The sequence below is a fragment of the Podarcis erhardii genome (assembly GCF_964252035.2).
Source record: "Podarcis erhardii genome assembly, chromosome: 13".
NCBI lineage: Eukaryota > Metazoa > Chordata > Lepidosauria > Squamata > Lacertidae > Podarcis > Podarcis erhardii.
This window is the reverse complement of record NC_138502.1, coordinates 51,577,559-51,604,715: the sequence shown is the minus strand read 5'-3', so window position 1 is coordinate 51,604,715 and position 27,157 is coordinate 51,577,559. Positions and strand designations below refer to the sequence as shown.

The window sequence follows — 27,157 nt, the reverse complement described above, 5'->3', positions numbered from 1 at the left end:
AGTGTTCTTGAAGCTACAAACATGAGTTTGACCAAACTGCTGGAGGCAGTGGAAGACAGAAGTGCCTGGCGCGCTCTGGTCCAGGGGGTCACAAAGAGTCGGACACGACTAAACGACTAAACAACAACAACAAAATGGGGGTATATTGTTTTTGTTTGTTACTACGTTATGTATTTTTGTGTTTTTATATTGTAAACTACCCTGTGATCCTCGGATGAAGGGCATTATAGAATTTATTATTATTTATTATTATTATTATTATCATCATCATTATTTTAAACTGCTAGCCTTGGCTTGGTTTGCACGTAATGTTAACCCAATGGCTTAGCGCAAGCCTGAACTGTGTGTGCTCTCAGGGAAGAGGCAATAGCTGCTTGGCTCTTCTGGGCATTCTGCTGCTGCCCTGGGTGTGTTGTCTGAATCTGGACTCCTGGTTTAGCTTTCTCCAGACAGAGCTCAAAGTATGTGTTATGCTGGGCTGCCATACGTCTGGGAAATCCCAGACATTGCCAGGATTTCAAAGGCAGAACTGATGTCTGGAGGGAATTTCTGAAAGGTGGCGCTTTGTCCTGGATCTTAGGCAAGTCAAAACCACATTTGGGGGGGGTTGTCTAAAAAAAGTTCAACAATTTCAGTGGTTTCCTGGTTTTTACTTTTTGAAATATGGCAACCTTATGTTATGGTTTGCAGCTCATTGCGTGTCTGAGAGAAGTAAGCCAGAGGCATACATGGGAGCAGGAGTAGGTTACAGAACAAAGCAGTATTCACACAAAGTTGGAAAGGAGGGAAAGAAAGAAAAAGGGGAAATAGGCAGCGGATGGACAGAGGGGCTGGCGGAATGTGAGAAGGGAGGGACAACAGGAAGGAATGAGGCAAGAGGAATGGAGAGACTCGAGGGAGAAGCACCCAGGGTTGTTGACACACCATCTCGTTCCTCTGCTTCATGGACATGCCCACACTCCAATCCTCTTTGCTCCCCCCACCCCGGTCTCCTACAGAGCCCGGAAGCCTCCCCTGATTCATTCCAAGTCAATGTCCCCCTGCTCCACCTCAGAAGGACCACCTGGCCTTGGTTAGGGCCTCCTGGTGCTGGAGAGCTGGTGGGCAGGAGGGAACTCACAGGAGGATGAGTGGGAGAGAAGACGGAACTGAGTCAGGGTGGTCAGGGAGGACTGGGAGGGGGCACTGAAGGAAACTAATGCTTTAAATTATCATGATAAACTGCAAATAGAGAGGGAGGGGATAAGAAAGGGAAACTTACACAAGAAGTGAATATAAAAAGGAGCAGGGAGGAGGGATAAAAGAAACCGGGAATTCTGGGGGAGACGGGGAATAAGATGCAAGTTAGATGTGACGGGGGGGAGAATAATAGGAGATGAATAAAAAATACTTTTAAGAGATACAGTGGTGCCCCGCAAGACGAACGCCTCGCAAGACGGAAAACCCGCTAGACGAAAGGGTTTTCCGTTTTGGAGGCGCTTCGCAAGACGAATTTCCCTATGGGCTTGCTTCGCAAGACGACAGCCCATAGGGAAATCTCCGGGACAGTGGGGAAGCGCAGCTCGTCTTCCCCGCTGTCCTCGGACCTCCTCCGAAGCCTGGCGGCGGGGCGGGGACACCTCCTCCCGCCGCCGGGCTTCGGAAGGATGCCCCGATGCCGGGCGGCGAGGCGGGAACGCCTCCCCCCGCCGCCCGGCATCGGAACGATGTCCCGAAGCCGAGCGGCGGGGCGGGAACGCCTCCCCCCGCCGCCCGGCTTCGGGGCGGGAAAGCCTCCCCCCGCCGCCCGGCTTCGGGGCATCGTCCTGATGCCGGGCGGCGGGGCGAGAAAGCCTCCCCCCGCCGCCTGGCATCGGAACGATGTCCCGAAGCCGGGCGGCGGGGCCGCGAAGCCTGGGCGCGCTGGCAACTCTCCGCAAGGAGCGCTCCCGCTGCTTGCGGAGAGGTCCGCGAAGCCTGTCCTGGACCTCTTCTGAAGGCAGGCGGGGGGCAAAAGTCTTTGTCCCCCCTGCTTGCCTTCCCAGGGGCTTTTAAATCGCCCGGACAGCGGAGAAGTCCTCCGCTGTCTCGGGCGATTTTAAAATGCCGCCCGCCAGAAGAGGTCAGGGGAAGGCGGTTTCCATAGGAACGCATTAATTGATTTTCAATGCATTCCTATGGAAAACCGTGCATCGCAAGACGAAAAACTCGCAAGACGAAGAGACTTGCGGAACGAATTAATTTCGTCTTGCAGGCACCACTGTATATGGGGAAAGGTAAAAGGTAAAGGGACCCCTGACCATTAGGTCCAGTCGTGACCGACTCTGGGGTTGCAGCGCTGATCTCACTTTATTGGCCGAGGGAGCTGGCGTACAGCTTCCGGGTCACATGGCCAGCATGACTAAGCCGCTTCTGGAGAACCAGAGCAGCACACAGAAACACCGTTTACCTTCCCACTGGAGCAGTACCTATTTATCTACTTGCACTTTGACGTGCTTTTGAACTGCTAGGTTGGCGGGAGCTCACCCCGTTGCGGGGATTCGAACTGCCAACCTTCTGATCGGCAAGTTCTAGGCTCTGTGGTTTAACCCACAGCGCCACCCGCGTCCCACTTGGGGAAAGAGGGGAACATAAAAAATGAAAATCCTTCTCTAGCTAAGAGCCTCCAGATGTGCAAATTCTATCTAAAGTCTGAATCAGTCCATGTTCTATCCTTAGTTTGAGGAAAGCTGAACTACAGAATTCCCTGCCGCAAGAAACTTGTGGCAAAATTTTCCAAAATCAAATGATGCCAGCGGTTGCCAGCTGATGATGCCAAACGCTGCCCCCATTTTGTGTCTGGGGCCAACTCTGCATTGCCATGGTTCGGCCTCAGTAATTTTTGGGCATCTCTAGTGGGCCTGGGGGAAGAAAGATTGAGAACCTCTACTTCAGGCAATTACAACAAGATACAAACCCAAATATATTTGCAAATGGGAGTCTAGGTATTATCAATTTAACAGCACATTTACCTTTTTCCTTTATGGCTTCCGAAGAGAGATTTCCATTTGGAATGACATTGCTATTTCTCTGAAATAAACAAGCAAAATGACACACACATTTTGGTACATAGCATATACAAGCAGAATAAGTTTGGAATCTTTTAGCAGGCCCAAATATTCCAGTGGTGAAATAAAAAGTGAGTTTCCATGTGTGACATAGCAGAAAAGCCTTGTGAAGCACATTGCACTACACCTTTCCTGTCTTTCCATTGTATAAGGAGCTCTCACCTATTTTCAATTTGTGTAATCAAAATTACATTGATTGCTCCAGGATCCAATAAATGGAGCCCATTTCTCCAGCAACAGAGCTGAATGACCTGGCTTGCATGACACTTGGGTTTGCCCAGGTCTGGCAGTTAGTGAGGAGAGCTTGACCACAGGCCAAACCTTGGCTCAGCTCTAGTAAAAAGGGAAGAGGAAGCAATGCGGCTGTGAGTTCCTCTCAGGGAGCCCACACCTTCAAGCAGTCTCTGTGTGCCATAGACTGGCCTACTGTGCCATGCAAACTAGGTCCATGTTGTCTTCTGGTAGTGCTTGTCACCTTGCCCATGTGTGCACTTTGAAGCCATTCCTTTATCGCAGGCATCCCCAAACCTGTCCCTCCAGCTGTTTTGGGACTGCAACTCCCATCAGCCCTAGCTAACAGGACCAGTAGTCAGGGATGATGGGAATTGTAGTCCCAAAACAGCTGGAGGGCCAAGTTTGGGGGTGCCTGCTTTATCAGTTGTAGAGCTGGTGCCTGCCAGTGTCTGCCTAAAACTAGTCTTAGCTGCAAGTTATACAATTGTGTCAGCATTCATGAAATCTTATCAAATTTATCAAGTGAGACCGTGGGAGAATCCATGTGCAGAGAGTTGTCACTGTTCACCAAAAAGGCTCATTTCATCTGTTAACTGCTGCTCAGGCCAGCAGAGGTCACCATCCCCATTCTGAGACACAGCTTGGCCATCAATGGAAAGTGCAAGAAACTCTTAAACCATAATCACCATTGCCATCAAAAGGGGCCATTACTACAGATAAGCATAATTCCTAGTGCCAGGCATGTTTACTCAGAGGTGGCTCCACTGAGTTCAGTGCTACTTCCCCTTGGAAAGCGTGTATAGGATTGCAGCTGCAGCCACAAAGTTTTTATTATACCTTGAGACAATTGCACAGGCGGTGATTAATAAATTGATGTCAATGGTGATGATGAAAATAATGCACATCCTGTAAGTGCAGAGAATGTGGCTCCAGCTCCCAAACAAAGTCTTTCAAAATCTCAGTTATGCATCAGCCTAAAGCTCCACTAAGTCAGCAGCAGTACTCAGTGATCCTATCTTCTGTTGGTCTTTCCACAGATCTCTTAGTAACACCAATCAGGTTGGAAATGTACTGTGAGTGAAAAAAACAACCCTAACTCTCTAGCATTGGAAATGCTGGACTTGTTGTTTCTCGCATCCTTGTTGCAGAAGCAGTTGATTCTTTATGCGGCAGAACTCCTGAGTTCCACTGTGGACTTTGGGGGGACCCAGCAAGAAATTTGCTACCCTACGGGTGCTAATAGTTCCTCACCATGGATTACTGGCTCCAGCATGGCAAGGCTAAGCTCTCCATAACTGGCAGAGATGGCAGGCTTTTGCCATCACTGGATCTATCCCCCTCCTCCTTTTTAGATAAGGAGACGGGAAACTGGATCAAACCAACAGATCAGATCCTGGCCTCCCCCACCGCTGTGGGCCACTCTGGCAGATGGGCAGGGCCACCCACCTCTCCCTCGCCTGTTACTGTTATGATGTTGGAGGGCCACTGCAGGGGGGCTTGCTGTCCAGGCCAGTCAGCTGACCCACAGCAACAGTGAGCCCCTTTGAAGCGGCCCTTTTGCAGGCGCACTTTAGATTCAAAGTGGCCTGTGACGGGGCTGGGGAAGGCTCAGGATTTGGCCTGCCAGCCAGGTCCAATTCCCCACCAACGTGTAAAAAGCTGGAGAAAGGGTTGGAGTTGCAAAGTTGAAGCTGATTCTGTTTGGATCACCAGCATTTCATCATCATCATCATCATAATTTTTTATTTATACCCCGCCCTCCCCAGCCAAGACCGGGCTCAAGGCAGCTAACAACCAATAATAAAAACAAGTTGATTAAAATACAATTTAAAAGATTAAGATACAATATTAAAACAATTAGGGAGCAATCTCATCATAGGAGGAGAAAAGAAAAAGAAAAAGTGGGAGGGAATCAAACTGATTCTGAGCCAAAGGCCAGGTGGAACAACTCTGTCTTACAGGCCCTGCGGAAAGAGATCAGATCCCGCAGGGCCCTGTTCTCATGAGGCAGAGCGTTCCACCAGGCCGGAGCCAATGTTGAGAAGGCCCTGGCTCTGGTTGAGGCTAATCTAACTTCCTTAGATTAGGCTAATCTAACTTCCGGGACCTCTAGGGTGTTGCTATATATGGACCTTAAGGTCCTCCGTGGGGCATACCGGGAGAGGCGGTCCCGTAGGTATGAGGGTCCTAGGCCGTGAAGGGCTTTCAAGGTCAAAAGCAGCACCTTAAATCTGACCCTGTACTCCACCGGGAGCCAGTGCAGCTGGAAAAGCACTGGGTGAATATGCTCCCATGGCAGAGACCCTGTGAGGAGCCTCGCTGCAGCATTCTGTACCCGCTGGAGTTTCTGGGACAGCTTCAAGGGCAGCCCCACATAGAGCGAATTACAGTAGTCAAGCCTGGAGATGACCGTCGCATGGATCACTGTGGCCAGGTCGGGGCGGGAAAGGTAAGGGACCAACTGTTTGATGCGGCGAAGGTGGAAAAATGTCGCCTTGGCTGTTGCTGTAACCTGCGCCTCCCTGGAAAGGGATTTCATGATCTCTGCAGGCTCCTGCACAAGGAAGGGGCACAGTTTGCATGCCACTGACTTCAAGTCCCCACTTACTTATTAACTTCGTTACTTGCAGCATTTTTGTGGCACCCCATAACATAAAGATTGCTGGGCAGCTTCGAAGAGGTACCAGCATATGGCATGCATGGTGCAGAAGAAGTTTAGCACAGTGGCTCTTCCAGTTCATTTTCCAGCCACTTCTCCTTCATGGCTGGAAAACACTTTTTCTTACAAGTTTTTCCTCTTGGCAAAGTTGTAGCTTTACATCCAGAAAATTCAGCATACACGAGTCCACATGTGTAATTTTGCAAAGAACTCAAAAGATCGTTTCAGAATGACAGGGACAAATAAAGTGAAATGATTTTAAAAGAGTAGTAAAGTGAGGCAAAGGCCAATGGAAAAGAGGGAAATAATCCTGAACTGCAGAATGATTTGTTTGTTTGTTTATTTTCCAAAAGTATTTATACCCCACCTTTCCATTTAAAAGAAAACTCACAACACACTATTAAAACACACCAAAACAAAAACAAAGAAAAACAACTAAATAAATAAAACATACAGCAGCAAAAATGTTTTTTTAAGGAAGGGGGGAAATCAAGGCAAAAACAAACCACACCAAAGCAAGCCAAGTAGAAGGAGAGAATTGAGATTACTTCTTTTTTAAAAGCCAACACAATCTCCCAGGCTCTGCCCCATCTGAGTCTCAGACCCAAATCATGTGTGACATTATATACGTCAAAACAAAACGAATTCCTTCCAGTAGCACCTTAAAGACCAACTAAGTCAGTTCTTGGTATGAGCTTTCGTGTGCATGCACACTTCTTCAGATACACACTTCTTTAAGGTGCTACTGGAAGGAATTTGTTTTGTTTTGACTATGGCAGACCAACACGGCTACCTATCTGTAACTGGAATTATATACGTCACTTCATGTTGCACATTTGTTTTTCCAATTAAAAAATAGCAGGTGTGGTGTGTGTCTGTGTGAGACACACAGGGCTGGGACCATGCCTAGGAGGGGTTTAAAACCTCCCCTCTCTCCACGTTGCTGCAACCCCAACACAAAATCCCCGCACTGCTGTTTGGCATGGGATGGAAGGGATTCCACCCAGGCCAAGGAAGCTTGACTCCTGTGCCAGAAAGAAGCTCTGTGTCTGTGCATCTTAGGGCCATGGTGCAAAGGCCTCTCGCTGCATGTTGTGGCTGAGTCCTGAAAGCCTTCCCTCATATCTGCTATTTAATGTTTGAAAACAATCACACAACTCCAAGGGGCTGCAGAAAGCTCCTCCTTGTTCACTGCCTCTTGTATCCCACCTGCTTGGTCCCCCACCCTCCTGCCTCAGAGGACTTTGATGGGAGCTGCTACCTGGCTGACAACAGCCAGGGGGAAAACAAAGGATGAGGGCAAGAAACGCTGCCTGGGTAACCCTGGCACCACAGGGACACACGGCTGGAATAGAATGTGATTTCACTGTGAAAACCTTTTGCAAGCTGCTGTGCGAGAAACTGGGGGTGGGTTATAAATATCCTAAATTAATAAAGCGTTTGACCCACCAGAGACCTGGCACCTTACGAGGGCATAGGCACCTGGCCTCCACGTTCCCTTCCCCCGCATTAATGAGGCAATCTCAACTGCTCTGCTCTTACTCTTTTTTGGCCTCGGTCTCTCTTGTGAATTTTGTTCTTCTTAGGGTGGCTCATGCCTAGTTTGGTGCTCTTGAACGACTCCAGGCGCCTCCTCATGGTCCTGTGGAAAATCTCTTTGTTTTGCTTATCGTCTTCGTTGGTGGATAGTTCATGGCGGCTGTACACGTGCTTGTGCTGTCGGCAAGACAACAAGAATGATCAGAAGGCCAAAATGGATGCGTGTAGAACAAGCACCCAGATACAAATCCTTGCCCCTTAATGCCCGTTTCTGACCCCTTGCTGCTGCTCCCCACTGCACCCTGGACTTGAGGCATAAAACTATAGAGAGAGTTCAAGCAAAAGCTCTTTACCAAGCTAGAAGGTTGGTGCTTCGAGGCTGTGAGCAGGAGTCCTGCACTGAAGGCTGGACACAGATGACCCTCAGGAGCCCTTTCAACTCTACAATTCTATGAATGTCTGAAACAGTTGGGATTATGGAAAACAACCAAGTACCTCTCCCTGCCCCCCCCCCAAAACAAGAGGACCACTCAAATTCCTAAAAGAGAGGGGAAAGCCCCCAGTATTCAAGGTGTGACAGCAGCAATGGGGAATCTGAGGCCATTCACATATCGGTGCAGTACATACAAGTTGGATCATCCCTAAGCATTGGCCATGCTGGGGCCATGGGGGCTGTAGCCCTGGGAGCACAATGGGGGGGGGGCGAACCAGGTGTCTGCCTGAGATCCCCCTCTCCCTCGTGCCCTGCCGGCGGTGTCTTGCCCCCGCCTGTTACACCCAGCGAAGGCTCCCCCTTCCCTGGGTGAAGGCTGACTTGGGGGTGGAGAGAGGCTGTGAAGAGCAAGGAAGATCCTGCTTCTTCACAGCCAGCCCAGCAGTGAGAGGAGCATTGCCACCCACTCTCCTGGACTGGGGCGCACAAGTGCACCCCTGCATGGGTGCCACAGCGGGCTCCCTTCATGCCCTACCCCCTTCTGGGGTTCACCCCACATGCCCAACCCAGGCACTGTTTACCTCCATTCTGCCATTGAGTTGAAGCTGATTGGAGCTGAGAATCCAACAGCAACCAGAAGGTTGGACACACACCCCCCCCAGAGTCTGTATGTACCGTACAAAATAAATCCCAAAGAAGAACACAGGTGGGGGCACTTTGCAAGCTCCACCCCAGAGCTGCTTTGGAGATCTCAAAGCGGAGTTGAGAGAGGAAGTGTGGGAGACTTCTGCCTCCTCTCCCCAAGCTTCCAGGTCTCATCTGAAACCCGGGAAGGGTGGGTACATGCATCTCCCTCCAACGCAAAAAACACATCTTCCCACTTATAATGAGACTTAGGAGAGTTGGATCATCCAAAATGGCTCTCAGGTTTGGATCCAAAGCAAACCATTCTGAAAAAGAGTGCATGGAATGCTATAACTGGTGGGGTTTATAGAACTTCTCATGCTCTTGGTTTCACAAGAGGATGTTCATGCTCTTGCCCATGGCAGAAGAGCTACTTCCTGGTTGCAGAATTATAGAACAGCTCCTGCTGTGAGCTACAGCTACTCATAATGAGAGACAAAGGTCCATTTTGCTTCTATTCTATTTCTCCCTGAATATCCAAATACTGTATTGTTAGAGTCTCCTATTCTGGCACTGGTATGTTCTTAAGATCTCACCTCTTGCCTGGGCTTGTACAGATACTGTTGTAGAGTATGGTGGGTGAACATATCCTCTGCATCTCGGATGCTTTTTCTTCTCTGCTCCAGGGCTTGCATATCAAGACACACAGAACTGGCAGTTTCTCTCCTAAAGCAAAATAGACAGATATATATTCATTCTTCCATTCTCCCTCCTTCCCTCCCTCGTCTCTCTATTGCTTTCTGTTCAACAAACAACAAAATCAGCGAATCTAGAAACATTAAAACACAGACATAATTGAATCCACACGAAACAATTCTGATATGAATCTGTCGTCAGTTTAGAAGTGGCCTTTGCAGGGAGCTTCCATCTCTCAGAGGAAGCTAGAGAGGGACAAACTCCTGGTGGCTCCTTGTTACACTGAGCACACACACCTGGACTTGGCACTTTGTGTTCTCCAGAAAGGAATACATATGGAACGTGAGCTATTGTCCTAAGGGTGTGTAGGCAGGCTCCTAGTTTCTTACTGCGACCACAAAGTTGGAAGACAGCAGAACAGTGTTGGTCTAACTAAGGTATGTTTGAATGGTCCCCACCCCAGAAATTGTTCCTATGTAGAAAACCAGCAGCACATGGGCAGGAAGGAACTTCTTGCATGAAGGCTCAAACAGGCAATCCCACACCTGTAGGCTATATTCTAATACACCACAATTTACCTGAGAGTAAGCCCCTTGAAAACAACGGGACTAGTTCCTGAGTAGACATGCCTCAAAATGCTGCAGTGCTAAACATACTGAGCAGTAAGCTCCATTAAACACAGTGGGAGTGGACATACATAGGATTGTCCTGCATAACTCCTTTAGATTGCAAACCCCTGGGGACCTAACCATTGACATTCAGAAAGACTGCTATAAGCTGCTCTGAGCCCATGGAATAGGGTAGGCTACAAATCAAATAAATAGTAGCAGGAAAGCCAAGTCAACCATTTCCCAGTCCCATCAATCTCAATGGGAGAGTTAAGTGCTTTATGGAATCTGTCACATTAAAAGCACTGGGACTTTAAATACTTAACTCTGGCTGGACTGTACCCAAAAGGTACCTTTTCACATTTCTTTCCCTACTGGACTTGTGATGCAGTCGCTTCTGAGCTATTGGCAGAAATTACTGGATTCATAAAATATGAGGCAAAACTTGCAGCTTTACTTACAGCAACTGGGAAACAGAGGGCTCTCCATTCATTTGATTAATAATGCTGAAGTCCACATTGGCTGTGTTGTCAATACTTGCTGAGCGGATAAATGCCAGAGAACCTCTTCGCTCTCCCTATTCAACAAAGAATACAGCATACACACTCACACACATGGTACTAGGGGGCTTTCAAGTAGAGAGCAAGTTTTATTTTTTACTATGGCTCTTGAGCTACTGGAGCAACAAGAAGCATCATGAAAACATGGAAATAGTTTCATATGGTTTCTCTGAGCTAAAAGCAATAAAAAATGATATTCATACCTCTGGAGAAATGTTTTCGCTAACTAGAACAAGTCCCAGTAGATTATATACACTGGAGGTTTGCAGGATGTAGATTGGGCTCTACTTGATCTCTGATCAGTTTACAATAGATTGGCAAGGATTCCGACTCCCCTTAGTTTAATGGCAGCAAGTAAAAGCAACAATCAGTCTTTGCCACCGCTGGCCTTATACTATCGGCTTATCTGACTAATGGATTATCTCACAGGCCCAGGGTTCTTCACCTGTAAAATCTGAGTGTTTTAGAGGCTAGTTTTAGAATATTGTATTAGAATCTCTGAGCTGTAGCAATTCAGATGTAGTTTTGTATTTAAGCAATGCATGATATTTTAGAGTATGGCTCATAGGTTGAGGTTGGCTCCTGGAGACACAACTTTGTGTGCATCTGCCACTGGCTGCTAAAAATAAAGTATACTCCACAAACCTGAAATAAGCCCACCTCTGCTCCAAGTATCAAGGCAGGTACTGAAGTGATGGACTTTAAGCAGAAGTGATGGACTTTAAGATCCAGCCTTACAAAGAGTCAAAGTTTGGAGAACCAAACAATACACATCTGACCAAAAATAATCTCATAGTGCTATGAACCATAATCTTTTGTTCCTAAATCTGTTGACTCTTATGTTGCTTATGCCAACGAAACAGATTTACTATGATCTCTGTACAGTGGTGCCCCGCAAGACGAACGCCTCACAAGACGAAAAACTCGCTAGACGAAAGAGTTTTCTATCTTTTGAGGTGCTTCGCAAGACGAATTTCCCTATGGGCTTGCTTCGCAAGAGAAAACGTCTTGCGAGTCTTGCGAGTTTTTTCCCTTTTCCCCCCTTTTTCTAAGCCGCTAATAGCCGCTAAGCTGCTAATAGCGCTAATCCGCTAATAGGGGTGCTTCGCAAGACGAAAAAACCGCTAGACGAAGAGACTCACGGAACGGATTAATTTCGTCTTGCGAGGCACCACTGTATTATCTCCAAGATCACAGATATAACCTTAGATCCCATTCATTACAACAGAAGAGAGTTCAACGTACTTATAATTATCCTTGAAATGAATGGGATGAAAAATGCTTAATTTGGGCCTGATTATGTCTGCTAAAGTTCTAATGTATTACCAAAAGGCAGAAACAAACCTAAAATAGACATGTTTCATCATGAAATATATTTAGAATTACCTCAGCCACGTAGCTGATGGCATCCTTCAAGTTGAGCTCACGGAAAACTTTAACAATTCGGTCTCTACTTTTCTGAGCAGACCTTCTCATCAGTACTTTGCTGAGGACTTGCCTGTCAAAATTAGTCCACCTGATGATTCAAACACATATGCAGCAGCTATTAATTAAATGGGGCAGATTTAGCATTAGGTAATCAAGGCTGGCACCCCATCCCATGGTGTGGAGACAATAACAATATAACTTGAAGCCATCCAATTCCTTTCTTGTGATGGGGCTCAAAATGGGTAATTTAGAGGAAATGGGGGACCTTCCAAGTTATTTTGCCAAGGCATATGATGTTAAGAGAAGCTTGTTGAGTTAGGCCCAGAGGGGCTGGGGCAACCCAGTCAGATGGGCAGGGTACAAATCAAATCAAATCATGGTTTTAATGGCCTCACAAGTTTGCCTTTCCATGGAGAGTAAAATGCAAACTAAGAAAATAAGTATTTGGCACCCATAAGAAGGGGATTAAGATATGCAGATTTTGGAATTGTTTTAAACTGGCACAGTTAATGCAAAGAGCTGTAACTCTGATGTCAAAAGAGTGGGAAGAATTCCAGAAATTCCAAAGCTTACGAGAAAGGGTTTTCCCATGTGCCGTTTCTCAGCATTGACCTGTATCGCCAAATATTAGGTTGATTAGCAGATGACCAGATGTCAGGCTATCCTATCATGCTATTTTAGTCCACCTTTTCCATTCGTCAAACTGTTCCATTCTCGTAAGACAAAGGTGCCTGACTCTACTTACTTGTCTCTCAGGTAATTATGTCCTATTTGACCAGATATATCTTCAATAGCTGAAAGAATGTGGTCAAAGGCCTGTGAAAACAAAGACCACAAAAGGTGGTTGGGTAATTGCAGACTAACATATAACCATTTAGATGCAGACAGAGGCCAGGTTTGGTCAACATATACACACCAAAGATAAAGTACCACTGTGAGAGTCATTCTTGGTATCAGTAGTGCAAAAGACCAGATTCTGACCTCTGTCCCAGAGCCTGGGACCCTGACTCTGCCCCTTCCACATGCTGTCAGTAGGATTGCTGATCACAGGACTTGAGCACTGCCCCCTACAGGCTGTGCCAGGCTACTCTCAGCAAAGCCAGGCCCTCCTGTATCCCACCCTGAAGGGTCCAGCAGCCCCCACCTCCCCAACATGCAAGTTATTTGCAGCAGTGGCCAACCTCAAAGACCTTGGTGGAAGGTGCCAGTTGGCTGCTTCAAAGCGATCAGTGCAGGGAGGGTTCAGCTTGCCAGGCACAATTCACACCCCTGCCACTGTTTAAAATCACAAGTTTTTCCTCAGTTTCCTTAATTCAAACTTCTTCTGTTGTTTAAATGCACCATTTAAAAACTTGCCTTTGCTTTTGCTCCCTTCGCCCTTTATGCAAAGCCAGGAATGTGATGAAGTACTACAAATTCTCCAGTGGGGGCCTGTGCAATGACAGCTTTACATTTTTATGTATATAGGAAGATACATGTACATACACACAAACACACACATCCCGCCACCATAACAACCACAGGAAGCTTTGGCAGCACAGAAAATACAAAGATCATAAGTTCAGTCTATCAAAAGCCTGTGGGCAGAGGGGAAGGTAAATCCTTACCTGCTGCCAAAAAGATGCCAATGATGGCATCTGGCAGACCTTCCACAGATGAGGAGCCACAATTGAAAAGGCCCTATCACTTCTATCCTAACAGTGATCTCATTTTCTGGATGCCTATCCCAGGCATAGGCAAACTCGACCCTCCATATGTTTTGGGACTACAGCTCCCATCATCCCTGACCACTGGTCCTGTTAGCTAGGGGTGATGGGAGTTGTAGTCTCAAAACATATGGAAGGCCTATCCTTATGTAATCAAAATGGCACAATCGGTGCACAATCAGTATGGTTTACAGAAGTCCAAAAACAGATGTGGATGAAACATGGAATGCTGAGTGATTGTTTGCAGGGGACGGGCGTTTCCATGGCTGCCTGAAAGCCTGAACAGGAACAGCCTGCACTGCAGCATATTATTACAAGTCCCACTTGTATAGCTAAAATGGGTTTCATCTGTATATGAAGATACCTCGAATCACAGAATTGTAGCGTTGGAAGAGTTGAGAGGTGTCAGGGCAACAGTTATGAGCTCCCGGTCTCTTCAGCCACAGCAGGCGCTGTGATCTCTAGCGTTTTGACTTCACCCCGGAGGCGCACTTCATTGTCTCTCAAGATAGATGTCAACAACAACAGAAGAGTTGGCTGTCCAGCCCCCTGCAGGCTATCCCAACGCCAGTGCGCAGATGCCACCAACTCCTACTGATCACAGCTACAGTGAGAGAGAACTGGGAGCACGGGCCTTCTCGCTGCTTGCTACCCAAACAAGCAAGGGCTAGAATTTACCAGGGTGGTATTATTACTGAGGTATTATTAGGAAGTGGCAGGGTCTTTTGACCTCACTGACCTCTATTTGTTCTGAGTATGAGACCTGCTTACCCTGCCATGGAGCTTCTCGTTCAGCTTGGGCTCTCGCTGCTCACTTTTTTTCACTTTCAACCACTGCACCAAAGGCTTGATTGTCAAACCCTGCGGAGGGAAAACTGACAAATTACTCTCACCTTAATTAAAAGCAACAATACAGTAGAAGACTGTGCATGTATTATAGATACTAAAAATCTCAAAGATGAAAGAAATATCACCAAATGTTTTCACCACATACCACGGATGAGCAGACTGAGATCTGAGAGTGGGTGGATCTGACACAGTGAGTTGTAACAAGTCAAGAGGGTGCGCTTGTGCAATCACATAATGCGCAAGCATCTCTGCTCACCTGTTAGGTCCTTTATTCTGAAATAAGCTGCTTGGGCTAGGGGTGGCTGGTCCTTCTAAATGGACATGTTCTATGCCACTCTGAAAATGTTTGGAATGGGAGACCTGAGTGGGTTCCTTCCCGACTGGCATGGCATATGTCACCACATCCCTCATGCAATTTCCACATCTCAGTCATGAGTAGAGGAGCATCAGATACAACCACTGAGTTATGCTGTTCAGGTGAAATAAAACAACAACCCGATAACCTGTAACCCTTAGAGAACTTTGGGCAATGTCTCCCACCACACTCCACCAGCTTCTAAACTACAGTGGTGCCCCGCAAGACGAATGCCTCGCAAGACGAAAAACTCGCTAGACAAAAGAGTTTTCCGTTTTTGAGGTGCTTCGGAAGACGAATTTCCCTATGGGCTTGCTTCGCAAGACAAAAACTGTCTTGCTGCTAAGCCACTAATAGCCGTGCTTCGCAAGATGAAAAAAATCGCTAGATGGAAAAACTCGCAGAACGAATTAATTTCGTCTTGCGAGGCATCACTGTACTTGTAGCTGCCTGTTAATCACTAGTCCATGACCTGTCACAGTCTTGTCCTGCATCTATTGGAATGCATGTCTTTAAATGAAGGCCACATTGGTCTAAAATAAAAACACTTTAATGATCAATGTGTATGCAAACTAAATAACAAATTTCATAAACTTATATTGCACGTACCTTGTACGCAGAAATGGCATCCCTGCCTCTAAATTCCCCTCATTTAAAGAAAGTGATAAGGATTTACAAATAGCAAATAACGTTGCTGTAGTCTCTCTCGTGAAATATTAACTCAAGATCTACTAATACATGGGGGTCTGACACAGAGGTTTTAAGTTTTTAGTACAGAGCACACAGTTTTTTATACTCCCCGCTCACTGACATAATATAAAGCCAACATTTGAGATCTGCTTTTGATACTTCATTGGGCCCTCACAGACTTCACTTCCTAGCAGTCTCTCCCCACTCCACCTGCTAACCCGCTGCATGCACTGCCTTGCCTAGATTTCATTTCATTCCACAACAAACAGCTTTCCACTGAACGCTGCATTCAGATGGTCAGACGCTGCTTTTTACCGGAAGGGAAGAGGACATGACAAAGATGCGTGAGCCAAAACATCCCTCCCATACTGGGTTCAAGAAGAACGCCTAACCTGGCACTTCACCCGTAAAAGCAACAGAAAGGCTGAACAATTAAAATTACCTGGAATATGACAGTAAAAAACACAACAATGATTGTTGTGCTGACAAACAGGTTTCTTTCTGCGACATCTTTACTGTTCAGGGTTACTACCAAAGCAAAGGCAACAGCACCACGGAGTCCACCGTACGACATGACCACTTGATCTATTATTCCCAGCTGGACCATTCGGTAGTGGTTTAGAACCCAAGTCTGCAGAATTACACCTGTTAAAGCAAATGTTTCAGAGTAGCAAAAGCCTGCATAACAATATTCACTTAGGAATTAAGAATGGCATGGCCACTGAAGCATCACAACACAAAGCTGCTGCCAAAATACATTTCCTTCCTAGAAATGGCAATTTTGCCTATGGCAGTAACAATCTGGCAAATAATGAATGCAACAGACACTGCTGTGATCCAGCTTTCCTCGTGTTTTGTTACATGCGCAGCCTCATCTGCACTGGACAACCCATTATGTTCCATGATGAGCACTGCAATGAGAATTCACAGCAGTTGCGCACACGGAACTCGCTTGCTGGATTTGTTTGAAACAAAACAATTGCTTGAAAAGGTTTTAACTGCTTTCCATAGGGCTTGGTTTTTTTAATAGTGGTTTTATTTATTTCCCTGGTAAAGAAGATAAATTCTGAGAAAACAATTGTTACAACCATAAACAACTTGTCCTGACAGAATTACAGACTTCTGCCATGCCATGTGTTGAAGTTTCACTGGATTACTTAGAGATCACGTCACATTTTCCCATGAGTGCTGAGTGGATTCATGCCACAGTCTGAACTATTTATGTATTCAATAAACATTTCCCATATGTTATAAAAGGAATATGGATTGTGTTTGCCCTTTGCTGCTCTCACCTGGCATGTTAGTTTCTCAGCCAGTGCTATTGACTGTACTCTTATTATTCTAACACCGGTTTTCCAACATCTGGATGTCTCTGTATGGGCAGCAGTCAATAGAAAGGCTAAGAGGTCATCTTTAGGATAATCAGGAGCAGACAGGATCCTAAGCCCAAGTAGTGCTAGTGCAGGGGACATTTCCATGGTTTTCTTGTATATTCAGCTTATTTCTTTGAAGACAGCATTCCTGAAGGGTTTGATGATGTCTCAACACCACCACATACGAAAATATGTACCTTTGACTGCGCATCCCCTCCAACAATTGGGATTGACTTCCTTACATATTTGGGACAGCCTCACCGGTGTATAATGGCACCTACACAGAAGTTTTAATCAGGCTTCTCTTATTTTTTCAGAAATTAGACCATTGGTATTTGCACATCTAGGTCCATTTCCCATTGCATTTTTGTGAACAATATTGCCATATTCCAGTGTTATTAGAGCTTTGTAAATTGAGAAAGCTATGAGTGGAGAGAAGTTAAAAAGATGTGCTCTATATCTGTTAGTTTCCTGTTTGCTTGAGTGGAAATGTCTGGGTTTAACAGGAATCTTCACAGCTGGTTGAAGTGGTACCATGACTATTTAAGGTTTTGTATGGCAGCTAAGAATTGTTATTTTTGTAGGGGGATACTGTCTGCATAAAAATATTTTTATCTGTAAAGGCCCACTATTCCCAACCGTTCCAATCTAAGTATTGCCCTGCTTCTTTAAAAGATGGGTGAAAGCAAAGAGGCATAAGGGGAGATAGTGGGGGAGCCAGTTTTTTAAATGTTGCTTTCCACACATTTAGTTTAGAGTGGAGAAAAGGGTTCGCAATCGTATGGGTTTTATGTTTTCCATAGGTAAACTTTCAGGTGCTAACTGCAGTTCTGATTTTTGCTGAAAATTAATCAGCACACTAGTAAAAAGATGGTTGGAAATTTCTCAGATATCAGATCTCATCTATTTTGCCAACTTTAATATATTAAAGTCATATATTGGGTCTGCAGATGAAAATGGCCTTAAATCTGCTTCTGATAAGCTATCAGGGGTTACTCACATCAGCCCAACTGCAGGCAGTGTTTCTTCACTGTCAGTCTGATCCTCTAAGTCAGGGCGGTCCAACTTTTCATACCACGTGGGCTGCAAGGGTACTTAGGCATGGAACCCAGGGGCTGCACATTGCCTTGTCATGCGGCGGGGGCGGGGGGGGGAGGCAGGGGCGGGCAGGGAACATGGTCAAAATCTGGTACACATGCACACCCCAGCACTTGTGCTGCCTTCTCAAAGCCAGTTAAGCAAAGCACCAGGCATTGGGAAGAAGGCGTGAAGGCTCTGGCAGGGTCCTAGAACCCCTGCTTTCTTCCCAAAGCTGAGAAAGCACTATCTAGGCTTTGGGAAAGAGGCTGCAGGACCCTAGGACCTTGTCAGCGCCTCCTTACCTGGCTTTGGGAAGACAGGGGGTCAATTGTTGCCTACAGCTGTCCAAAAAAAGCCTTGATGGACCATCTTGCTTTAAGTGCTTCCACAAGGGAAGAGATGAATGGGTGCTTATGAAGCATCTGGGAAATGGGATGGATCACTTCTAAGCTGAGGAGATGGCCAGCGCCAACCACTACCACAAGCAACAAGGCTGGACAGTTTCCTGGAGCCCAGAGATGTTTAAAAGGCACACCAAGCCAAGTCCTAGAGCAGACATAGTACAGATTCCACCTTCCTGGCAGCTCTCTTAGTGATCAAAATGCCAACAGGAAGAGGGGATTAAGAATGTGGGAGAGATGCAAGCAGCCTCCTCTTGCTGGGAGGATGCTCACTGTAGGAGGAGAACAATACAGTTCTATTGCACAGTCCCATAAAAATCTGGAACTGTCATATCTGTAGAGAGTTTGTTGCAGAATTTAAGCAGCAATGAAAACAAGATCCCTGATAAAAACCTGCAAAATGTTCTAATTTATTTTTCCACCCAGCTGGTGATATAACATGCAGGAGACCAAAAGCTGAAATTAATTACCACTCTTAGTAGGAAAACGTGTTTCCTTACCAATTACTCTGTAGACAGAAATGAAGACCAGCGTCAAGAGTATGAAGGCTGTGTTCCAAGTCCAAATGTTAGGATCAACAGCTGAAATTCCCAGGAACATGAAAATAATAGTCTCTGCGCCACTCGCCAACATCTTCATGGTGTATTTCACAGTGGTAGAAGACTGCTCTGAAATATTTGCCTTGACATATTTCTGACAGCAGATACCACAGAAAGTTATACTGAAAGAAATTCAACACACATCTTAATCACTTATCTTTGCAGCAACTTGTTCTGCATTGTTATATCTACTAAACTGTTCTATTCTGAAATCTAAAAGCAGATCTACGCCTAAATGTTTTGTTTCCCTCTGATATACTGACCTACCTGAGCCAAATCCTTTGGCAGGCAACGGAAATAAAAAAGTTTAACTGCCACAACTGTCAGGCGTTATTGGATCTGTGTTTGGCTGCTCTTTGCAGTTAACCTCTGAACTGAAGATAATGTTGGTTTATAGAAAGGAGTCTTGCTGGGTGTTACATTGGAGTGGATGAGTTGAATAATGTTTATATATAGCTGACATATGAAGAATAAGAAGTTCATTAGTTTCTGAACTTTGTTTTTTCTCTTTTAATCCTTTATTTCTCTCTCTCTCTTCTTTTCCTCTGGATCTGTGTTTTTATCGAGATTAATGTTTCAGTTTGGATAAAAACGATATTTGAGAAAAATCTTTTATCTCTCTTTTAAAATGCTAATAAACGTCCCCCCTCCCCAAAAAAGAGGGAACTGAACCATGGAAGATGATAGGTGACCCTTGCCTCCTGGTATGTTCTTCGGTCCAAACTTCCAGCTTGCTCCTCAACCTGGCCTTCTGGTTGGCCCTAAGAGCCTGACTCCTGCCCTGTCCCATGGCTCCTGCTTCCTGGCTCACCCAAGAGTGCTGCTCATAGTCCAGCCCTGACACAGTCCACATTGCAAGGGCCCCGACTCTCCCTACGGGTATCTTAAAGGAACAATCCCCATTATGCTAGTGCCACTGTTATATGAAGGTTTAGCTGGTGGTTTAGCTATTTTTAATCATTTTGATTATTGTAATCTGTAGCACAACAAACCATAGAATTCCCCAAGGGTCTTCAAATGGCTTCCAAGCCTAATAGTTTTGGGACATTCTCCCCAAGTTTCCACGAGTTTCTTTGGTTTTGTCTTTTTAATACAGATAGAAAATGTTTTCAAACTCAGCTGGGCATTACAATTGCTTTAAAATGACCCCTTTCTCCAGCAGTAGTAGAAAGAAAAATCAATTAATTAACTGAAACTTACGCAAGGATGGCAGAAAGTGACAGCATCTCAGCTGTCAAGTAAGACAAGTAGGAGACAACAAACACGAATCCAGGTTCAATTATTCTGACGTGCTTTGTGAAACGAGTGATAAGCGAGAGCAGAAATGCAAAGACAACACCGACTAAAGTACCTCCAATGCTCACCACAAAGAAAGACACTGCAAGAACAAAACCAGACAAAAATCACATGGGTTTTTTAATAAAGCACTTTGAATTTTTAAAAACAATACACATTTCGGCTTATTGACTTTTTAGTCTTTGCTATCTGGTGGCTGGGAAAGTTGGGGAGATGGAGCTAAGATCTGTCACACAGATACCCAGGTATCATAATAATTCACCTGCACTGAGGGGCCTGAACACCCAAAAAGGTGTTCTGCTGGTGAGACACTTTCCCCATTACATACATTCCTGTGGCCCAGCATCAAGCAATAGCCAAGACTTAGAGAGACAAGGAGTGGGAGCCATCAAAACCAGGGCTGAAGAATTGAACCTGAGCCTAACTGCTGTACCTTTGCAGATCTGAAGACCGAATGCTCACAGGTGCCTTCCCCATAGCCTGGTTTACCTGAAGTATTAAGCACCTCCTGCTCTACAGTGCCTGACCAAGAGTGCAGAGAGCATTCCAGGGAAGACATCACAGACAGAAGCGAAATAGGTGCTTGGCCCATTAAGAAGCCACACTCCACAGCCAGGAAAGGGAGGAATAAGGTGTAAGATTGGTTTCCTCAACCTCAGCCATCCAGATGTTCTTGACCTACAACTCCCATGATCCCTAGCTAGCAGGACCAGTAGTCAGGGATGCTGGGAATTGTAGTCTCAAAACATCTGGAGGGCCGAGGTTGAGGAAGCCTGGTGTAAGAAGACATCAGTCAACCACTAATTTTTGGTTTGAGCCGGTTGTGCATGTGGAGCTGACTGAGGTGCTTGTTGCTTTGTGAGTTTCTGCTGAGGGCAGGTCACATCATGCCCTTGCTCCATGGAGCTCAGAGTGGCATCCATGAATAGCCATCACAGCCATGTTGCCTAAGGCTCATGGGAGTTGTAATCCAGGACACCTGGAGACCTCCAGGTTGGCAAAGGTTTCCTTGCTTGAGCAAATCCTGTATTCCACCTTAAAGGGAGGCGACCAAGAACCTTCTGTATACTACTCTAAGCTATCCAAAGGAAGAATGGTATAGTTTTCCTTATTAGTTTGCTTGAAAAGTTTGTTTCCTGTTCCCTGCCCCCACTAAAAATTTCTAGTAGCTTACAACAGCCTTTAAAACAGAACATAAATGTTAAACAACAAGTAGTGCATTAGCTATTCTGCAGAGGATACTAAGAACAGCCGTACAAGACCCTAAAAAGTAGGGTTTCCCAAACTTGGGTCTCCAGCTGTTTCTGGACTAAAATTCCCATCATCCATGCTAGCTGACTTAAAAACTCAAAGCCTTGATGTGAAATATATATATAAAGCTTAACTTAAAGCTTGCGAAACTAAAGATGTTTTTCATTTGGTATCTTAATATTAATACAAAATCTCCCCTCTCAGGAGGCAGCTTCAACGGTGTGGTGTCACTCCCAGAGAAAGGAACCTCACAGCCTCCAATTACGTTGGGGTGGCGAGATTGCTTGAGCAGAGTCTTCATTCATGTCTCAAAAAAGGCAAACTCATATGTGTAAATGCAGCCTTTCCGATAGCTTTGCCCCAGATCTTTAGGCTTGGGGGCAGGGTGTCAAAAACTACACTTTGAATTGTACCTGGAAACAAACCGGAAATCAGCAGAAGCACACTCGTGCGCGCGCACACACAAATAATATATAGGCAAGATGGTAGTTCCTTTTTCTTTACTTTTTTTTTAAGAGGAAGAGGGAGAAAAAAATGGAAGCTGGGAAGAAAGACATGGAGAAAGAGAGACTGGGAGACAGAGAACCATAGGTAGAATAACCCAGCTCAAAACCCTGCACATGCAAAGCTGGCCTCTGTGTGAACCATCCCTTCTGCATCGTTGCCTTTTACCCATTTGCAATGGCAAGCAAACTTCTCACTTATCTTTTTTTATGACAGCCCTTAAAAGGACAAACATAATACGGCTGTTAACATTCCAATAAACTGCACAAGGTGTACCATTCAGGAGTACCTGCTAACACAGGAACACGTGAATGTATGCCACCTTGAGCTCCTTAGAAGAAAGGTGTTATATAAATACAATAAAAAATTAAAATTTAATTTAAATTGTAGGGGAAATGCAGGGTACTTTTCTACAGAACTCTTATTAATTGTAATGCATTATGCACAAAAGCTAACTGTTGTTTGATTTGATTTTAATATTAAAGGCAGGATGGAAACATGTTCAGTTGTCTAACACTGGAATTTACACGCATTACCACTCGGTTCTGTATGCAGAGGCCCAGCGATCCCCTGCCTGCTGCACGTCAGCACCTAGTGGGGGCTGGGGGGGTGTGTGCTAAAACCTTCCATTGCATCTGCCACTCTCCCTGCTCAGATGCTTCTCATCCATCATGGGGTATAAATCCGACATAATTTAGGATCAAGACCCCAGGTGGATGGGAATTGCAGAGGAATGAGAATGGCAGGGAGAGGTTAATCACCCCTCTACAGTGGAGCCTCGCAAGACGAAATTAATCCGTTCCGCGATTCTCTTCGTCTAGCGGTTTTTTCGTCTTGCGAAGCAAGCCCATTGACAGCTTAGCGGATTAGCGCTATTAGCGGTCTAGCGGCTTTTAGCGATCAGCTGAGAAGCGGCTTATCAGCGGAACAGCTGATAAGCGGCTTAGCGCTTAGGGAAAGGGCGGAAAAAAGCGGGGGGGAAATGCGGGAACTCGCAAGATTTTTTTGTCTTGCGAAGCAACCCCATAGAGAAATTCGTTTAGCGAAGCGCCTCCAAAAACGGAAAACCCTTTCGTCTAGCGGGTTTTTCGTCTTGCGAGGCATTCGTCTTGCGGGGCACCACTGTATTCACACACACCCCACCCCCAGCTTCCAACATTTCTCTCCCAATACTGCTTTGTGGCAGAGAAGCGGGACCTATACATTTGCATGCAAAAGATCACAGGTCACTTGAAACTAAGCAAGCCTTTTTATATACCCATACCAAACAAATTAAGCAAACACAGTGATGTGGGTTCTGTTTTGGGGTGGGGAAAATCTTTATACTTCTTAACTAACCCATAGCTGCAACTTTGCTCTCCTTTAAGTGTGCCACTGAGGTTCAAGAATAGCAAATGAAAGGGAAAGTGAAGAGTGTTTGAGGCAACAGGGCATCATTATTAAAATTTCACAAGATTCTTATTAATGAGGTAATAAGTTTTAAAAGATGACGTACCTACACCATAGACCCAGTCGGTGGCAACCACATTGTCAGTTCCTATTTTAACAAATGATTCAAACACATTGTATAGCACCTAAGAGGAAGATAAATTGATCATTTCATAAAGGAATCAAAGAAAGCATTTTATTGTCAACCAATAACAATTTCCTGATTTTTTGTAATGTACACAATATCTTTCTTTGTTTTCTATTTTGCTTTCTACATATGTACTATTTCTTGTTTTTTCTTTTTTGTATCTTATTTCACCATTTCTTTAACAGTACACTACCAAATGCAACATCTATAGACTTCTATTTTGCATTTGTGATTAAATTGTGATGGAAGAAAGCCTATTTGCAAAGAATTTGAGCGTGTGCTTATGAAAACAGCTAACCTTTTTTCCTCTATGTAGTAAACAGCAGTGATATTTACCTAAGTAAATTTATAGACTGCTACTTCATACCGATTTATCTGTGTCCTGAGTCATTCAATGCATTCCTGATTTATCCGCAGTCCATTGGCCATTAGTTCAGAATTAAATCTGAGGAATTTACTTTTACTTTGGACTTCAAAAAAAGATCTTACCACAGTTACAGCATCATTGAGCAACGACTCTCCAAAGACAATGATGAAGAGGACTTCATTGACATGGACTTCTTCAAATACAGCCAACACGGCAACAGGATCCACTGCAGCTATTAGACTACCAAACAAGAGGAAATCCAACCAACCAGTTTGAAGGTCACCTAGAACAACAAAGCAAACCTCATAAGAATGTTAGTCACTCTTTTCTGGGGTGGGGAATTGAGTTGCATTTAATATTGCCTTTCTTATGTGCTTGGTCCTTCTTGAGTGCATTGCGGGGGGGGGGGCTCGTGTACATGTGCCTGGATTTACTAGTTTCATCATGGTTAGAACTATTCCCATTGAAATGTTAGGCTTGTTTATTTTAGACCCTATTCCCATATTAAGACTTGTGTGGATGTAAGTTACTGGATAAACCTGCCACTGTCTTAAGGGTCTAATTCATGGCACTCCTAATTCGTGAGCACATGGAACAGATCTATACCCCCAGCCCCTCCAAGTGTCTAGTATCAGGTATGCCAATTATCTTCTTTTTAGCACATAGACAATGAAGTTTCAAGGTCAAAATAGCTAGAGCTGGGAAAGATACAATTAGGACAACCTCTAACACATGCTGCATTTGCAGCCTGGCCACAGAATCATTCAAAATTAAACAGAGAACATGTTAATTTTGCAGACTGAACACATTTCCATTTCGCCAATGGTTTGCAGTCTGCAGTGATAGTGGCTGAACTGCACCACTGAAAACCAAGTACCTGTAATAGTTAACCTGCTATCAAAGAAGGTTCTCTTCCCACCCCCACTTGAATGTGTTTAAATGTCAAAGGGGGGGCATGTGGTTGAGGTTTGCTTCAGACTGACAAGAGTTTTTTTCTTGATGATAATCCTGAGGTTTTGAGAGAGAACTATTCCCTAAGGCTAGATTGGAAGAACAATAGTGGCATGTGCCCATTCACCTAGTCAACAATGGCACTAAAGGGCACGGTTTCCATTTCAGAATAAAAAGCGACTGTCCCGACTGCACACAAAAGAAAGCAAAAGCAATCCTTTATAGTTGATTTCAAAACTACACCTATTGTAAACTGAGCCCTAACACAAACACCAAGAGTCTTGCCAATCCTAAATGCTACCAAGATGGCAGCCTATCTTTACTGGAACTTCAGAGAAAAGGGTAAACCAAACACAGGCCTAATCTAGCTTCGAAACTTACGCAACCGGATCTTGATGAGAAACCTGAGATGGGCAATCTTCTTTAAATGCAAAGATCATAGTTTTCTCAGAAGCTGCTAGTTCACCATGCATATCATCCTAACTTAACCGAATGCACAGGGTCTGTAGTGAGAATGTAGCTGGAAGGGAATAACCACAGAGACTGCTCTGATCTCTTTGGAAGAAGGGCAGGATAAAAATATAACAATAAATATATGTAATGAATTATCAGCTGTGGTGCTGCTACCGCCGCAAAGTAGGTTTGTACCAAGTTCATGGCTTGGAGCGGTTCATGTGACAAAAGCTCCACAGTCAAAACAAAACAAATTCCTTCCAGTAGCACCTTAAAGACCAACTAAGTCAGTTCTTGGTATGAGCTTTCGTGTGCAAAACAAAAGCTCCACAGTTACTCATCCCAGGACAACCCAACAAACATGAGCCCAATAGCTAATAATGAAATAATGATTACGCCTTACCCATTATTCCTGTGAGAAAGACCCCGTAGAGCGAAAGGCCTGTGGTGACAGTATTCCAGATGGTCCCGATGACGGCATATAGGAGGATGGTGCCCAGGTTGCCAAAGAAGAGTCGGTTTGGCATGAAGTATCCTGCATCTAAGACGATGGGTGGCAGCAGGTAGAAGAAAAAGACGTCTGGCGTAAGGGTGAAGGAGGCAATATGATCTGCTGCAAACACAATGCCTCCCAGGATAATGCCCAGCGCAATGAGCAAGACACTTTCTGGAACCACACTGGTGACTTTATGGGACAGGTGGAAAACTGTCAAGAAAACAACATGGATGAGAGTCAGAAGGCAAATGCAAGAAGAAATCTTAAACAATGGTATGCTGGGTGCATAAAAGTATGAAATATCATGTGAGTCTATCATGGGGCAAGACATCTTGCACCTTCTCCTTCTCCACAGATCTCTGCTCCAATAATGGCTAAAAGGCTGTTTATAATGGAAAAAAGAACTGTAAAATGAATTTTGCAGAGGAGGCTTTGGGTACACACTCACTCAGAATTAGGAGCTCACATGCTGATTTTACTTCCCATCTTGACCAATGGGAAGGGTTTGAAAATAGATCGACAGATTAACACAATTTTGGATTTGGTGGTTCCTCCACCTTGGATCACCCCGCCCCAACCCCTTTGAATTGCTCTGCCCTTAATGTTATACATCAAAGATTCCCCAGGCACTCATTTAAATTAGAACAGGGCTGGGGATAATGCAGTGCCCTGTTTGGAGGAAATGACTGGCTTTAACCATGAACAGGAGCACTGCTTTTAGGAGGGGGGGTTACAGTGCAACATTTTGTTGCAGATCTCACTTGTAACATTGCTAATGTCGATTTTCTCTCCTCCTCCAATTAATATTTATTCGTAGAAAGTAGGTCACTTGTATCAGTTAATACAGTGCAGGAGTGAAGAGTGTCTTGAAACGTATTATTCCGGTATGCAAGAAATAAGATCCATTTTCTTATAACTTCCTTCTCAGTTTCTTTGGGATTCACATTGACAGCATTCCTTCAAGTCTCACATCCTAAAATCAACGCACTGAGCTACTCTGTCCCAACTCTTCATAGCCATCACCCAAGCAATCCAAGTGCATGGCTTTGGTGCCACAGATGTGTCCAAATCTACAGCCTAGGAATCAATATGTAACACACAGTTCAACTACATTTCTAGCCAATGCTTTCTAGACATCTGTCTGCATCCTCCACAACACCATTAATTATTGTGGTTCCCCACTTGCTCTTATTATTTTTCCATATTCTAACAATGTCTGAGTCCTGTTCATGGGGCAAGATACCTCTGTATTAGGACCCTGACGAAATAAAACTCCTGCTTCAAAAGCTTTTAGAGTTTGAAAGAAAGAAATAGATGGATGCTATGATAGACAATAATAAGGG

At 44.9% G+C, this 27,157-nt stretch overlaps 1 protein-coding gene across 3 annotated transcripts in view; it reads right to left on the bottom strand.

Annotated features, from left to right (window-relative positions):
- Positions 1-27,157, bottom strand: part of SLC9A3 (solute carrier family 9 member A3) — a gene marked incomplete at its 3' end in the record, with an annotated part of 109,426 nt that overhangs the window by 4,488 nt on the left and 77,781 nt on the right. For all 3 annotated transcript variants that reach the window (XM_081837219.1, XM_081837217.1, XM_081837218.1), the window contains exons 2-14: positions 25,722-26,024; positions 24,037-24,197; positions 23,467-23,545; positions 20,121-20,298; positions 18,822-19,042; positions 15,910-16,112; positions 14,345-14,434; positions 12,613-12,683; positions 11,826-11,955; positions 10,341-10,456; positions 9,172-9,301; positions 7,522-7,695; positions 2,991-3,048 (exon numbers count right to left, since the gene is read on the bottom strand). In XM_081837219.1, the coding sequence (XP_081693345.1) occupies positions 2,991-3,048; positions 7,522-7,695; positions 9,172-9,301; positions 10,341-10,456; positions 11,826-11,955; positions 12,613-12,683; positions 14,345-14,434; positions 15,910-16,112; positions 18,822-19,042; positions 20,121-20,298; positions 23,467-23,545; positions 24,037-24,197; positions 25,722-26,024 (1,914 nt within the window). The remainder of the gene's footprint in view (positions 1-2,990; positions 3,049-7,521; positions 7,696-9,171; positions 9,302-10,340; positions 10,457-11,825; positions 11,956-12,612; positions 12,684-14,344; positions 14,435-15,909; positions 16,113-18,821; positions 19,043-20,120; positions 20,299-23,466; positions 23,546-24,036; positions 24,198-25,721; positions 26,025-27,157) is intronic.